This window comes from Phalacrocorax aristotelis, chromosome 9 (assembly GCF_949628215.1).
Source record: "Phalacrocorax aristotelis chromosome 9, bGulAri2.1, whole genome shotgun sequence".
Taxonomy (NCBI): domain Eukaryota; kingdom Metazoa; phylum Chordata; class Aves; order Suliformes; family Phalacrocoracidae; genus Phalacrocorax; species Phalacrocorax aristotelis.
The window spans coordinates 18323132-18340596 of record NC_134284.1 but is presented as its reverse complement, the minus strand read 5'-3'; the positions used below and the strand labels follow the sequence as shown (position 1 = coordinate 18340596).

Below are 17465 nucleotides of genomic sequence, written 5' to 3'. Positions count from 1 at the left end.
ATGGTCAAACTGAGTAGCTGTGCCACAGGGTGTTGCAAAACTGAGATACACACCAAGGGGATCAGCTACAGAAGCTTTTCCTCTGATCTTGGATTCTTTCTAATCTATTTAGTATCTGGAGCCTCCAAGTCACATATGAAAAGAAATATTAACTCTAAGTGTAAAGCAACTATAGATATCTGTAGTTTATTGGTTAGCAAGTAAGCTGGAAGCTCTATCCTCAATGCAGTTCTTCGAGATGTATTGCTTCTAGGAAGACGTGACTATAGTAAACAGCTGAGTTCTTAAATTATTCGGTGTCATAAAACAGTTTCTATCGGGGAAGAGTTGTAGCCCGCTTCAAAGTCAAGGAGTAATCACATTGTATGTTCAAATTGTATAGAATCAGTTTATGGTGACACTCTGATCAGAGGTGGTAAATCCTTCTGCTTTAATTTCCTAGCAAAACAGCAAAGACACTTTGGCAATAAGTGCAGAGAATGCAGCTAAAGTGACTGTATTTTAACTGTAATCTGATTTAGGTCTGATATGAAATAAATCAATACAGTTTCAAAGAAATTACAGGCCAGTGACAGCTGCACCGTGGTAAGATTGCAGCAGGGATTTGGTTTAAAATGAATCCAGCATCTTTAAAGCCTGCATGTGGTATCATCATAGCAGTGGATGCTGAGGAACCTGGCGTCATCCTGCCATTGCTAACACTAGCAGCAGAGAGTGGGGAAGTATGATGCTGAGACACCTGGATGATTTGGAGGAGAGCCAGCTTTGATTTGGATGCCTTGGTAGCTTGACACAGTGGTCAGGCTAAAAAGTCTGGCTGGAAGCCAGGGCTGATTAGCACTGAGGTACTGCTAAGGTCATGGGGGCTATGCAGTGTCTCAGGCCCAAGCTGGGACATCCATTGTTGTGCTTGGCGTGTGAGCGACTTTGACCTCAGATATCTACTATGCTTTGGCTGAAGAACGATTATGCTAAAATTTGTGAGTCTTCCAGGCTTTAAGAACATTTTTGGAAGTGGTGGTTTTATGAAACTGTGTAAATAACATGGGCCTGCTTATGTTGGTGGTTTGCAAAACATTTTCTATTTCTGTCAATACCAGGCCAGGTAGTGATCACCGATCGTTAACAGTTCAGTTTCCTAGCACTATTAATAGTATTAGTATTATAATTTAAGGACATAAATCACTGCCAGGGTCCCTCACCAAACACCACCTTCTGTAATTTATATCCTAACTAGTAAAAATCTTCATGTTCTTATTGGATAAATGGTTTTCTGCACCCTTCTGAAACTTTTGCGTATGCAACTGGCCCATCCAGTTCTAGAGGTAACAGATGAAGCAAACCCTTGAGGTGGCTTGTGTATGGATGGGCAAAACACACTTGGAGTCTTCCAGATGAAGAGAGTCACATCTATGTGAATAACATGGTTTATGTGAGAGTCTTGAAAATAGTATTTAGGAAAGTTGTGTATGAAGATCAAGGTCATAGCCTTAGGGATTTGATTTTGAATAAGATTTTTTAACTTTGTGTTTTAGTGGCTGTTCCCTCACCAGTTCCAGCTTGTGAACCCGAGCCCAAAACTAACGGGCATTACTCAGCTCCACGACTCTCCATTTCCTCTCGAGCCACTGTCGTTGCTACCATGGAAGCCCCTTCTCAAGGCCTGCAGACAGTCATGAAGTGGAAAACAGTGGTGGCCATCTTTGTTGTGGTGGTAGTTTACCTGGTGACGGGAGGACTCGTCTTCCGTGCCCTGGAGCAGCCCTTCGAAAGCAGGCAGAAGAACACAATCGCACTCGAGAAGGCTGACTTTCTTCGGGAGCATGTTTGTGTAACCCAGCTGGAGCTGGAGACGCTGATTCAGGTAGGCCATGTGAAGAAGACAGTAATTCTTGGAAGTTAGGATAAACAGCTTGGTGGTTCATTGATCAGGTGAGTTGATAGGGGACAAAATTGTTCACAGAGCCCTAGCAATGGGCAGTGTGAAGGGCAGGCTTTCACAGTTAAAGTCTGTGAAAAAGAAACTTTGTCTCCAAAACATTGTAAATAGAGGTCAAATGTATTTGCTAGAATAATGAAAAATGTTTGCAAAGAAAATCAGAACTTAATATCTGGAAGAAATTTATGTGAGAGGTGACAGATTTGCAAGACTTTTGCCCATATTCTCTAAATTTTCAAATGATATTTAGTTCTTAATCCTTCCTCCAAAATTAAACCAGGAGAGCAAACAGAAAATAACAGATGGGAGTTTTGAAATAAATATTCAGCCAAGAATTCAGAACTTACTGGTACCCTAATTCACAGGTTTACTATTGCAAATTTGAGGTAAATGAATGATGAAGAAGTATACAATTAAAAACACAAAATAATTGGCATTTAATAGCTACAGAATTTGTAGTCTGGTCTAGTATGGAAAGCTTTATAATCAATTTTGAACGAAATAAATATCAAGTATGTAGGGATAAATGGAAAATGGATTAACATGCAAGAAAGATCTATCAAGAATAGAGTTATCTTAAAATGATGAAAACCCTAGACAAGAAAAGTATTATGGGTCTTACAAGACTTCAGTAGAGTATCTTCTAGGATCCCACGTATAAACCTATCAGTTAGCCTGGAGAAAATAGAGATTAGATAAGAAATGTGAGATACCTAAGGAATATATTCCAAAGTTGAACTTCATCCTCATATTTCAGACCTGAATTTGTGTCTGAGCCTTCTGAGAGCACAATGTATTTCCCTGTGGGCTGTTGCACCAGGGCTCCGTTGTGATTTCAGGCTGTTTGAAAGAACACAGAGCTGTCTCCTGGATTCTGTGTCCTTCCACACAACTGTGTTATACAACCTTTCTGTAAGTGAATCAAATTTATAAGTTTAGTATTTCTTTTTAAGAAGCTGTTCCAGTATCTCATTGCTGGGATGGAAAAAGCATTTTCCTGCTTTTCAGCCTAAACTTGTTCAGTTTCCTTGTAGCTGGTCTTCCACAGACAACGTCCGATTGCTAAACTGATTTCTCTCCCCTGCCCACACGTGTAGACAGCAACGATCTTCTGCTTCTCCTAAGGAAAACAAATTCTTTCTCTTTCTTTGCAGATAGATATGGGGTCTCCCTGCTTGTGCTCTCTGTTCACAGAAGACAGGTCAGTTCTGAGTCAGAAGCTGTGTGCCTGTACCTTTGGGCAGCCTGGTACTGTAGCTAAGAAGCCAAACCTGCTTCAGCGGGAAGTGGTGTTGTGCTGATGTGACTATACAGCTTTTGGATCAGGGCTGACTTGGATCACATCCTTCGTCTGTCTGCAAAAGACAGGTGAACGTGTTTGGTTGGCAGGGTGAATTCTCTTCAGGGATATTGGTTCAAATGTGTTTCTCATGGCAGTGTTGCAGTGATCTATTTTTCCCTCAACTCCTTAGGTATAATGTGTGCTGACTGATTAAAGGATTTTTTTAAAATACTGAAAACAAAAAGTTTGTATTCCCTTGATGGGAATGTCACTATTAAAATATATGCAAAATTCTTTTTTTTTTCTAGCAGAAAGCAGAACATGTAATAGGTGCAACAAGCAAAGCACCTCAAGAGGATGGTAAATTCCTGACTGCAGTACAAAGATTTCTAAATAGTCCCTATAGTCTAACCTAAGCAAGGTACCAGCTTTAAGTCTTCGTATTACACAACATTTTTCCTTCTTGCACATCAAACGTGGTGACATTAAAATAAAAACCAGGCATACTGTGTCATTAGAAGACAGACCTTCTGGACAAACCTTATTATCTCCTGAGATTTCAGTATGTCCAGGCATTACGCTGTGTAACTGGAAATAATTTTGCAAAGGTAAATTAAACGGGTTTAGCATCTTAGCATGTGAATGTCTTAAGGACAAGCAATGTGAAATATTGAAACAGATTTGTCAATAAAGAGCAAGTCCCTTTGGATTCTTCTGTACGTCTGGGGGTGAAACTCTCCAGGGATGTAGTTGGGTATGCTGATACAGAAAACTCTGATTGTAACTGACTTGCACAGAAGAACAGTGAACCGTTGTTTGAAGATAATGTCAGGGGGTTAATGTTGTGCTTTCATACTTTCATGTCAATGATCTCAAAAGTGACATCTTCCTGGCTGGCACAATGCATTTTTGCATTGCACCAAATGCTGCATCTGCCTTTACAACTGTGATTTCAGACTGACGTGGCAACCTCCATGGGTCCTGGCTGCTGTGCTGTGTGCAGTCAGCACCTGCCTACCACTAAGGGAGCTATTTATAATTAATGTTATTTGACTACCTGAAAGCCTTTAGATGAACACAGACCATGCTCTCCAGAATGACTGTGTTGATTCACCTCTGTGCCTTGGAGAATATGGAAAAAATAAAAAAAGAGAGACCTTAGAACTGGCTTGTATCCTTTTACTGTGGGGGGTGGCTCTGGAACAATCTTTTAAGGAGAAGAGGAAAGGAGTGTCATGATCCTAACAAGGCTAATGATGGAAAAATTTATCCCTTTTGCCTAAATTTCAATCTTTCAAAGGGTTATCCTTTGGAAAACCTATAAGGAAGATGTACGGCACTGTATGAGGCAGCTGTTAAAATGTAGTGTGGATGAGACATCCTTCTCAACTTGATCTCCAATAACGCGTCACAAATATTAGCACTGGTAGCACAAAGCAAATTGCTGAGTCCAGACTGTGAAGTTCATTCACAGACTTCAGAAATAATATAGTGATGAAAGCAGTGCAAATCCCTAGGAAGATTCAAAGTATTTTAAATTTGTATTTATCTCTTGGGTTTTCGTTCAGGTCTGTCTAATACTAACACAATGGCAGATAATTTTTTCATAACAGTAGCAAGTATTTCACAGTGCAGTTGGTATTGTCCAAAGTCACCTGAAGTGGAAGTTCTTACCTGTACATTTTTAAACTCAATTTTTGCTTCTGAAGACATTTGTTGCAGTGAAGCAAGTTCATTATTTAATGCCTTATGTGTTCTATGACTTGACACAATGGTGAATACCAGAATAAGAAAATTACAAAATAGTGTGCTCTATCTCAACAGTTCCAATTTTTAAGAGTTAGAGAGAAGTGAAATGTAGAATATGATAAAAGACAATGAAACTTCAAGTTTCGTTGTGCTTCAAGTACATTAAGCTGTGTTGTACAAATAGCAGAAGGCAGCAGGACTCAAGTGACTGGACATACAGTTGAAAAGAAAAGTAACATTGGTAGTTACACCTCCTAACATATTACAAAACATTTTTTTTGTTCTTATATGTCATGGCATAAGCTTATTAGTAGCTGGGGTCAAAAAGAAGTCATCTTACCTTTGTAATAACACACAGAGTATATAATGGGGAGTTTATGCATCTCAGAAAGATCAAACGTTATCTACCATTAAGAGAGGCAGGCAGGAAGACCATCAATGTGTTTTGGCAACATAATTCATATGGACCTGGCAAGGGTATTTGTATTCTTTTTATATGTAGCCTGTGCACCATGTATGAGTAAAAACTTTTGTAATGAGCCCTGCTTTCATAATGAGCCCCGCACAATGACATAAGATAGAGTGGCTTGCTACTGTAAGAAGTTACTTAGGTTATTGGCGGGCTGCTTTCTTCTTCCTTTTCCTTTAGGGTTTAATTTAGGACTGTGAGTGATTATAGCATAAAAAAAACCCCACCCACCTGGGAACTAATTCATATTATCAATGTCCACTAATGACTACAGCAACTCATTAGACTTAGCCTGTAAGCTGAAAAGGAAACAAGGCTGGAAATAAGCTAGTCAGACTTTACTGGCTGATTATGTTAGTAAGAGGTCATATTTTGTGTAGGCACTTTTGATTAGTGTTCTGAGCTACTTTTGCGCTGAAGGTAAGCAAGAAAGGGAACATCCTCTAAAGATGTTTCAGTTTTCAACTGCTTGACGGGTTCACTAGTGTCATAAGCCAGTTTGTCTTTTCAGGGTGTTTCCTTGTAAAATGAAGAGAACTTGGATGGCTTTCATGTGCTAGAACAAAGCTCTAGGTGGAGCAGGGAGAAAATGTATTTTGAGTTAACTGTGGGGAAGACTTGCTGGTTGCTGAAGACAGGAAAAGACTATTTGAACTGTGAAGAAAAATAATGGTAAATATCTGATTATTGAACCTTCTGCCTGTGCTTCTGGAGGTTGTCTTCTATATGTCCCAACTTCTTTTCTGCCCCTGATCTATATTTTACCTTATTCCCCCTAAAAGCATATGAAGAAAGAACTCATATCTCTTGGGTCCTGTCTAAGATGGTGCAGGCACCCTAGCTTGTAACTTCAGTCCAGAGATACTCCAGCTGTATAGGAGACAGGCTGAGCCTAGGATGCTGCAGAAGTCGAAGCTGTCCTGTAGCTACATTGCTTCCAGAACTTGGCTAAGAAGTTTGCAGGGAGCTAAGCCCTTTGGACTTAGATCTCTGTGCATGTCCCTTGTTGAATGCTGTAGGTCTGCCCTCAGACATAGTGTATGCAAGACAATCAAATCACTGTAAGTGTCGGTAGATTACTGTCTGGCTGATTGCCACCTAAAGACCTTTATGGATAGGCAGAAATATTTAAGGGATGGGCTTTCAAAGCTTATTACTTTTGATTATACCTGAAGAAAATCTGCTGGCCTTCGAAAATGCTGTTGTGGAAAAGTGCATAAATGGGAATTTATAATGAGGATACCTTAATCATTGTGTGAGGGGTGGTGAGAATAAGTCAAGAGGCAGGGAGTACAGGGAAAAGTTATTAAGGAATTAGTCTTTAAAAGCTGCTTGCTAATGAGAAGCATCCTAATAATCATAACAGAGAAACATCAGAGCATGAAAGGCAATTGAAACAACTTTTTGTATGCTTGATAGGAATCTGCTTGGAAAAGAATTGTAGTGGGAGATAATCATTATTGGATTAGCATGATCTGTGGAGAGGAATTAATGGAACCAGAAAAAAGACAAGTTTTTTTTTCTTTTCTTATCAAATTCCTATCCTTGGTTACACATAGGGTACATCCTTTGAGTGGCTCAGTACTCAAGAAGGGTATTATGCTTGTCCTTGGAAAAGATTTATCTTCTTCATGCTTAGGATCTTACTGGAGAAATTAAAGAAACTGAACAAGTGAACCCGATAAAAGCCTTTCTTCCCAGAGAAACCAGAAACAGTCTGTTTGGTTCCTGTCTCCTCATCAGCTGCATTAGCTCCCAGCTATCTTGTCGCCTTTGGGCATGACTAGAATTTTTCTTGATTTAGTTGTCTTAATTAGTGATAAAGATACCTAATACATTAGTGAAGGCTGGCGTGTACTCACTAACACACCTAGGAGGATCAGATATGTGAGTATCCAGGCACAGTGAGAACCACCTGCACCCCAGGGGCCAAGGAGCTGGCAGCTGTGGACCCCACTGCTGCCAGCCAGGGAGCATGGCTGGCCAGGGGCAGCCGGGGACATCCTCCAGCCCTGACTATCAGGGACCTCCCTGGGGACAGGCTGAGGCTGGGCTGGGACATCAGCCCATGGGGCAGGTCCCAGCTTGGCAGAGCCTGTGGCTATGCAGGGCAGGGCTGCGGGGAGCTGGAGCCCAACACTTGTACAGCATCACTGGGGCAGGGATTGAGATGGTAAAACCCCAGTAGTTTCTGTTTCATATAAGGAGAATATAATTGATTTAATCCATGAAGAAGAGATACTATTTTGATCGTATATTGTGGAGGGAAACTCTTGACACCTGGTGAGACAAGTTAGTGTTCACTATGCCTTTCTTTGGACTTTGAGTCCTATATGTTAACAGCAAGGCAGCCCAGGGTGGGCCCGTGCCTCATAGCCTTTAAATATTGCTGCCTGAATATCAACAGGTGGAACTGATAAAACCTATTCCAGACTGAGATGGAGTCTGGATTGTACTCTCTTTGAGAACAGAGGATTCGGTCATCCCAGTATCACCACATATGCTGGGCTTTCACTGTGGGGTTTGCCTTCAGTCCCATGCAGCTTCACCAGGCCATGTGTTTTGGTTACAGAGTGACTGTAGTAAGCTGATACCAAAGGGCCCGAGAGTGAAATACATATCTATACAATGATAGGGAACCAAACTGAAAATTGTGATTGAAATATATACTTTTTTTTAAATAGCATTGAGTACTTGGATTTACTTCGGTACTTTTGTCATTTCCCTCACTACTATCTGCCTATTGGCTTTAGGACACATCCATTACTTGAACAGCAAGAAAAACAATTTTAGCCCTTTGAAGTATTTCAAGTTATTGCCTTCCCTGAATGTGTGGCATTTCAAAAGATAAATTACCATAGATTAATAAGTATTCAGTAAAGAAGAGTGTTTTCTGAATTCATGAAAAATATTGAAAAAATGTTGTGCACTGTGCATGTACTCCTCTTGAGAAGGAAGAAGGGATCAGGGAAGGAAGTAAGTGTGAACCAGCTATGGATACTTTGATGACTTGTTACTTTTCAAGATACTTCAACTATAAAAATTCCTGAAACTACTAGTTTAGAATGTCTTAAATATGAAAGGTTTGCCAACCGTGGTTAGTGCTTTCGAAATTGGTTCTTTCCCTACTCCAACATAATGTGAGGATGCAGCTCTTCAGGTCATGCTGCAAAGCCTATCTGAACCTTCACAGATGGGAAACTTGTAAAATCTCAATTTCTGTGTGAACTGGTGTCACGGTTTAACTCCAGCTGGCAACCAAGCACTACCCAGCCACTCACTCACTCCCCTCACATTGGGATGGGGGAGAGAATCAGTAAAAGTGAGGAAAAAAATAGTGAGAAAACTCATGGGTTGAGATAAAGACAGTTTAACAGGGAAAGCAAAAGCCACGCACACAAGCAAAGCACAACAAGGAATTCATTCACTCCTTCCCATGGGCAGGCAGGTGTTCAGCCATTTCCAGGAAAGCAGGGCTCCATCACGCATAACAGTTACTTGGGAAGACAAACACCATAACTCCAAACGTCCCCCCCTTCCTTCTTCTTCCCCAGCTTTATATGGTGAATGTGATGTCACATGGTATGGAATATCCCTTTGGTCAGCTGGGGTCAGCTGTCCCGGCTGTGTCCCCTCCAAACTCCTTGTGCACCCCCAGCCCACTCACTGGTGGGGTGGGGTGAGAAGCAGAAAGGGTCTTGATTCTGTGTCAGCGCTGCTCAGCAGTAACTAAAATATCCCTGTATTATCAACACTGTTTTCAGCACAAATCCAAAACATAGCCCCATGCTAGCTGCTGTGAGGAAAATTAACCCTATCCTAGCCCGAACCAGCACAACTGGGAAAGTCTTGCCAGTGATAGTGTCCTTGTTTGAGTTTTGTGTCAGTCTTCGTCTAGCAGAATACTTCTGTGGAGGTGGGCTTGTGGTGGTGGTAGTAAGGCATCTTTTACTTTTCGCATGACCTGAAATCACATATTTAAGTGCTGCTAAACTGCAGGGCTGCTCTATTCTTACGGCTCCCTTTCTGTCCTCCACTGCTGCATGCAAAATACTATGTATTAAGAGATAGCATTGGGATAGTTGGATATTTATAAATGAATTATGTCAGTCAAACTTTAAAGGAAAAAATTAATTTGTTTTGGATGAGAAGGGAGCCTGAGAAGCTCAAGGCTACCTAAGGCAATGGGATGCTCCTTCACTTCAGGGTTTAGTGCTTGGCCCTAATAGACTTGCTAAACTGTGTAAACTCAAATGTGATTAAAGTGTTGTAATTAGCTTGCTGACATTCACACACTCAAGGGGAAGGCAAGTGGCATTCCTTGGCAGGAGTAACATGCCAGGGTAGCTGACAGTGTGTCATGGCCTATTTAAACAGGCAACCTGTCTGTTATGCTGATTTACGCTCTTCTGGGTAAACAAACAAACGGTCTCCACTTTCACACCACCTGCAATATGCCAGCAACTGGTGCAGAAGCCCTTTCAAAGGGTTTGGTCCTAAGCACTTCCTTTCTCCCTATCCCTGTTTCTTGAGGTATGGACAGGTGCTGAGGAACCTGGCTTTCTGCCCATGTGAAATGCAACCAGTTCAGTCTGGAGCTTGCTCATGCTGTAATTTCACCAGCAGCTTGGCCTGGCATGTAGCAGCTCTACTGTTAAAAAAGGCTGGCCCTTACTGATCTCTTTAGATATACCTGGCCTGTGGTCTTGCCCATGCACCTCTTCTCCCACTCCTTTCCCTTTTTGTGGGGCAATGTGATGAATAACTAAAAACTGGGGAGCAGATCAGCTGAAACCACCCCAAGGAAAAAAATGTCCTAGAGGAACATTTGTGATGATAAAGTCAATTAGAAATATAGGCAAAAAATGAGTGTGGAAGCATGCAAAATGGAAGGGGAAGAAAAGAAAAAATGCAATAAATGAGCCATCAGAGTGAAGAGGTGAATGAGGAGAAAAGTGTATCATGTAAGCTAAGGATAGAAGAGGTGTTAAATGGTTGTATTTAAAAGTCAGTGCTAAAAGCAGAAGATAATATAAGGTTATACAGAAGATCAGGAGAGAAATATTGACATGAACAGATGTGAAGTGGGGCAATGGTAAAATAGAATGGTTAACCTTGCTTTGCACATGGACTGTAGAGAAAAAGGTGAAATAAAATCACAGTGACAATTCATAGATCATATGTCAGAGGGAAAAGAGATGTGGTTAAAGAAATGGAATACGAAAAGTCAAAAGAACTTTGTATTGATAGGTGGGAATTCTGTGCTGAAAAAAATAAAAGAAAGAGGATGCAAGAGACAGCACTTTGCCATTCCTGTTGAGCCCAGCAACAAGTTCACTGAAATAACCAAAGCTAACAGCTGGTGGCAATATTTAGGAGGAGGAGCAAATATCAGAGTGAGAGAGAAGGGAAAGATCTGGCAGTAGCATGAGTAGTGTGATAACAGCAACATGAAGTGAGGTTGGAACAGAATGGGAGAAAGGCAAAGACCTGGAAACGGTAAGAGGCAGAAAGAGAGAAGCTTGGTTCCTTTGCATTGCTTTTATGGAAATTAATCTCAGCTGAGAACATTTGGGAAGGAGAGAGTTACTTTGAAATGCAGTCATTTTAGCTGCTGTTCTAGAGTGAGGTCTGAATTTCTCTATGACAGGCAACACATTTCATGAGATCTGCAAGCAACTAGAGAGTATGTACCAAACGGCATCTCAGAAGTGAACTTAGAGCAAATCAGCTGAATATGCCAGATGCTGATGAGAGATTTATTTCTGTGCTTTGGACACTGTTGTGGTTTAAGCCCAGTCAGCAACTCAGCACCACACAGCCTCTTACTTACTCCCCTCACATTGGGATGGGGGAGAGAATCAGAAGAGTAAAAGTGAGAAGACTCATGGGTTGAGATAAAGACAGTTTAACAGGGAAAGCAAAAGCCACGCACACAAGCAAAGCACAACAAGGAATTCATTCACTCCTTCCCATGGGCAGGCAGGTGTTCAGCCATTTCCAGGAAAGCAGGGCTCCATCACGCATAACAGTTACTTGGGAAGACAAACACCATAACTCCAAACATCCCCCCCTTCCTTCTTCTTCCCCAGCTTTATATGGTGAATGTGATGTCACATGGTATGGAATATCCCTTTGGTCAGCTGGGGTCAGCTGTCCCGGCTGTGTCCCCTCCAAACTCCTTGTGCACCCCCAGCCCACTCACTGGTGGGGTGGGGTGAGAAGCAGAAAGGGTCTTGATTCTGTGTCAGCGCTGCTCAGCAGTAACTAAAATATCCCTGTATTATCAACACTGTTTTCAGCACAAATCCAAAACATAGCCCCATGCTAGCTGCTGTGAGGAAAATTAACTCTACCCCAGCCAAAGCCATCACAGAGGCTGATGTATTTAGCTCTATCTTCCTTCGGACTGTGAGGCTGCCATGAAAGGCAAATGTGTATGTCCCCATGACACAATATAGTGCATTTTTAGAACTTCCCAAGCAAACATTCAGCAGGCTGATATGTCTGTCTGGTTTGATTCAGTGCTGTGTCAGTCATAAGACAGTGACCTGGAAGCAGCATAGCTACCTCAGCTTCTGCTCTGGATTTAGTTCATTCAAGCACTAGATGGGAGTCTCTGTACTGTGCTGTATTTGTGGACACGCGATTATGTCCGGTGTGATAACTGTGAAGTCCGAGCTGATCACAAAGTTGTTTCCTCATGTTTTCATAGCTAGCCTATTTGTTCATTTCAAATGGGATATATTTACATATATGTATATATGTATATGTGTATAACTACAGGCCTGTCAGCCTGGCCTCAGGAATGGGGAAGGTTATGGAGTGATACATCTTGAGTGAGCTCATCAAGCAAGTGCAGGACAACCAGGGGATCAGGCCCAGCCAGCATGGCTTCATGAACGGCAGGTCCTGCCTGACCAACCTGATCTCCTTCTACGATAGGGTGACCCACCCGGTGGATGAGGGAAAGGCTGTGGATATTGTCTGCCTAGACTTCAGTAAAGCCTTTGACACCATTTCCCACAGCATTCTCCTAGAGAAGCTGGCTATACATGGCTTGGATGGGCGTACTCTTCACTGGGTAAAAAACTGGCTGATGGGTGGGCCCAAAGAGTGGTGGTGAATGGAGCTAGATCCAGTTAGCAGCCAGTCACAAGCAGGGTTCCCCAGGGCTCAGTGTTGGGGACAGTTTTGTTTAATATCTTTATCAATGATCTGGACGAGGGGATCAAGTGCACCCTCAGTAAGTTTGCAGGTGACACCAATTTGGGTGGGAGTGTTGATCTGCATGAGGGTAGGAAGGCTCTACAGGGGGACCTGGACAGGCTGGATTGATAGGCTGAGGCCAATTCTGTGAGGTTTAACAAGGCCAAGTGCTGGGTCCTGCCCTTTGGTCACAGCAACCCCATGCAACGCTACAGGCTTTGGGAAGACTGGCCGGAAAGCCACGTGGCAGAGAAAGAACTGTGGGTGTTGGTTGACAGCCAGCTGAACATGAGCCGGCAGTGTGCCCAGGTGGCCAAGAATGCCAACGGCACCCTGGCTTGTATCAGGAATAGTGTGGCCAGCAGGAGCAGGGAGGTGATCGTGCCCCTGTACTCGGCACTGGTGAGGCCGCACCTGGAGTACTGTGTTCAGTTTTGGGCCCTTCAGTACAAGAAAGACATTGAGGTGCTGGAGCGTGTCCAAAGAAGGGCAATGAAGCTGATGAGGGGTCTAGAAAGCAAGTCTTATGTGGAGCGCCTCAGCGTACTGGGTTGTTTAGTCTGTGTAGTCTGGCTTTCTACAACAGCCAAAGCTGTGTCAAGGGAGGATTAGTTTGGATATTAGGAAAAATGTCTTTACTGGGAGAGTGGTCAGGCATTGGAACAGGTTGCCCAGGGAGGTGATGGAGTCAGCATCCCTGGAGGTATTTAAAAGACATGTAGACTTCAGGGCATGGTTTAGGAGCATGGTAGTGTTGGGCTGACAGTTGGACTTGATGATCCTAGAGGTCTTTTCCAACCTTAATGATTCTATGATTCTATGATTCTATTTTATCCTATTTTTTCTTTTGTTAGCATAAAATATAAATAACTTAAGGAATTATTAATTCTCTGGGAATTAAAATCCTTGGCTGACTAGCTTCAGTTGACTTCACAGACATTATTTGTATTTACCACCCTTTTTGCTGCTTCTAACAGCAGCTGTTCCCATTGGGAGTTTTTCTTTTGGCAGTTATCACTACAAGAATGATGTTTATGCATCTCTTTGTGGTGTCAGTCCTCTACTTCTCAATTGCTTTCTGTCTTTTGTCATTTGCCCATGCATTGTGTCTTCCTTCCTCCTTAATACCTACTTACTTCAGTCATATATTCAGCTCTTGTGTACAGAGGATGCTACTATACTTTGAGCAGGTATTAAAAAGTTTAAATCTAAGGTGTTCCCATGGTCCTAGAAATTTACCACTGGAGCCTATATCAACTTGCACAGGATATGGTAAGGCATGCATAGGGGTGATTTGTTGTCTCTTTCTTTGCAGCATGCTATTGATGCTGATAATGCAGGAGTCAGTCCCATAGGAAATTCGTCTAACAACAGCAGTCATTGGGACCTCGGAAGTGCCTTTTTCTTTGCTGGAACAGTCATCACAACAATCGGTATGCTTATCGTTTATCTTTTAAAATACATAGTCACACTGCAACCTGGATAATGAAATAAATTTGAGGAAGGTAGATCACAAAGAAATAAAGTGGCTGAACTGTATTTCTCTTAGTTGTCAGAAGGCATGCCTCTGGTATGTGTCAAAGGCATTAGGCTGCTGGGTAAATATCAGAAGCTGTTTACACAATTAGGGTAGAATACAAATGCTGAACTGAAAACCAGTAGCGCTGAGGTAGCTAAGGCTTTATAACCCTGTTCTTGATGTAGATGCAGGTGGTCTTAATTTTAATGAAAAATATCAAGAACCAGTGCCCAATGAAATAATTATGCTATGGTTGTTGGGAATTTGGATTTTAATATTATAGATTAATTTACCCATAAGGGTAATTTTCTTCGTAAGTACATCAATTAATTTTGGCTTATGCTCTGAAGTTTGATGTAAGTAATTCTTCTCGTACCCTACACCTTGTAACTGGAAGTGTATTCACATAAATATCACAGTCTTTTTAAAATCCTTCCTCACTTTCATACTAATAATTGGAAGGAAGTCCACGAATTGTACATTGTGTAAAAAAACCCAACTTTTTTTTCCATTCTAGAAGTCATGGCCTTGAAATATTGACACATTTCTCTGTATTCGATGAAGGGTATACTGAAATGCTCCATTTACTTTTCTTGAACCAGTAATTTTAGTAAGTTCATTTTCAGGCCATCATCATCTGTCCCCTGTATACATTGTATCCAATATATTCAGTCTCTTGATCTCTGAATGCTGGCCTTAGAAATACTACGGCTTTTATCCTCTCCTCTGTGAGCCAATTCCTCTCTTGAAGATTGTTCAAGCAGCTGGGATTTCAAAAGATAGTCTGAAGGAAGAAAATTATAAACTGATAACACTGATGATAAAGTTAATCTGCTGACAATTATACAATGGTTTTATAATTTTAAGCTTGATTTCAGTGCTGTCATGGTTAGAGGCCAAGGGATCTGATTATTGGGAAATCACTGGCAAATTGTTGCTTTTTATTTGCATTGCCTTTGAGTATTATTCTGATTTACATATTGGATAAAGTGCTGCTCCATATTACAACTGTGATGCACACACTGGTGACTGTATAGACAAATAATCTGACAATCACATAACCCTCCACTGAAGTGTGAGAATCTGTCTGAATTCTGCAAGTTCTTTATGCAGGTAATACAACAAAAATATATCCTGTGGCAGTTACAAGGCTTGCTGTGGCGATTGTGGCAAACAGTGGAGTCTGTGCTTTTGGCTCTGCCTTTTCTTTGTTGTCAGAGAGAGGGTGAAAGCGATATTGTATAGCGTGTACTTGTACTCCTCCCTATGTTCCTCTGTATACTAAGCCACACTACCATGTATTTTTAATGGTAGCATAAACCCAGCAGGTCGCGAGAAAGAAAATATTTCTGAATCAAATATAAGAAACCCCTCCCTTAATATTTGTTTACTCAATAGACCCAAATGACAACCTTTTAAGTTACTCATTAAAATAAATGCCACTATGTAGGTGTAGTTTATGTAGGCATATCCATTGACATCTGCTATTTAAATAACTTATTGAAAAGAGCTTGGATTTTTGCCCATGTTTACTTAAAATTCTCCATGAATGAGATTTTTATAGGCTGCATAAAGTCTATGTATTGTGTCTGGGCATGAAAATGGTTTTATTTTATCCACCAGGGCCCTGTTAGAGCTCTTCTTCAGCAGAGACTCAGCAGACTACCTGATCAACCTCAGTCCACTGGCCTGTGGAGCTTGGATTTTCTTGGACTTTTAGGAGAAATCTGGGATCACAGATGTAGCCATGAAAAGGACTGTGGGTTGGGGGAGAGGCAGTGTTGTGTGTCAGCATAGTCCTTTCACCATCCCATGACAGAGAGGTGTATCCAGTGCCAGTGTCACACACCTAAAAGGATTAGGACCTGGGAGCCCAGCCTTAATTCCCAAGGCCCAGGAGCAATTGCTGTAGCTGAAGCAGATACTCTCTTAGATCTCCATCTCTCTGGATGCTCTGTGTTTCCACTTTATTTCATCAGTGATTTGTGATTGTTTTATATTTTAATATTCAAATAATTATGTTTAGTCAGAATACAAATCTCTACAACATTTCAATAAAGATACCTGATCTTAAATAAAAAGGTGAAAATATTACTGCCACAGTTCTTGTTTTTTTCTCTTTAACATTAACATTTTAACAGAAATATCATGGCTACTGGAGTTGTAATGCCCTATGTAGCTTCCTAAGGTTAAGTTCACATGGATGGTGCGGGCCAAGAGAAGCAGCAGTGTGCAGGCACCAGGCCAGCATGGAGAGATTTTTGTGCCATGATAAGTCAAGCTAGATGAATTAATCAAACCACAACTTTAGATAGGACCTGAGTCTATAGAAAATATGGATTACTGAGGCTACAAGAAGAACTGAATCACAGGCAGTAGCTTGCCTGGGAAATTCATGCCTTAGAAAGTCTGTAAATAGGAATTACATGTGGAACAAAGGTATATCTGCAGGAACAGCAGTTTTTAAAACTCATTAGGTTTTCTAAAAAGCCATGTAAAAAGCCAAGTTGTGAGAGTCTGACAATTGTTTTTCTCCTCAGGGTATGGGAACATTGCCCCAAGCACTGTTGGAGGCAAGGTTTTCTGCATCTTGTATGCCATCTTTGGGATTCCACTGTTTGGCTTCTTGCTGGCTGGGATTGGAGACCAACTTGGAACCATCTTTGGGAAGGGTATTGCAAGGGTGGAAAAAGTTTTCAGAGTAAGTTCACTGTCAGTTTTCTGCTTGTGTTGTATAACTTGCTTTTAATTGTGTTGCTATTACCTGCAGTCCTTTTTATATGTTGGGCACCATTAAATATTTACATGTTGGGCACCATTAAATATTTATATGTCTAGTTGAGATGATGCTTAATGTCCTTAGGGGCAACTGTAGTTGGTGGAGAGAAAAGGACTTCTCTAGATGGTGACGCAGAGTTTATAGATCAGGCTTTCAGTTTCCTTCTTGAGGCTGTCTCTGGGGAGTGTATCTCCTAAGCTAGGTTCCTTACAAGGACTGGTTGTAAAACAGCCTTCAAAACACCACAAGTTGCTTTGGACATGTGTGTCCATTCACTGAAAACAGAGAGAAGGTAGTGTTAACTTCTGGAGGAACAGGGATGCAGAGTAAGTTCTGACTGTATTACTAATAAAGCCTAAAAGACTTGGAAAGCAGGGTTACTGGAGTGAATGCAAATTTAGGAAGAGAGACAGCTGAGTGATATGCTTTCACTGCAAGAGGACAGATGCGCTGGAGTAGACCTGCAGCTACAAAAACTGGCATAATGCCACTAACTGGAATCGGCTTCATGGTATTTAC

The 17465-nt window shown here is 41.5% G+C and overlaps 1 protein-coding gene across 1 annotated transcript in view; it reads left to right on the top strand.

Annotated features, from left to right (window-relative positions):
• The window catches only part of KCNK10 (potassium two pore domain channel subfamily K member 10), a 68028-nt gene that overhangs the window by 22672 nt on the left and 27891 nt on the right, over positions 1–17465 (top strand). The window contains exons 2-4 of the mRNA XM_075104474.1: positions 1536–1864; positions 13964–14081; positions 16708–16868. Of these exons, the coding sequence (XP_074960575.1) occupies positions 1536–1864; positions 13964–14081; positions 16708–16868 (608 nt within the window). The remainder of the gene's footprint in view (positions 1–1535; positions 1865–13963; positions 14082–16707; positions 16869–17465) is intronic.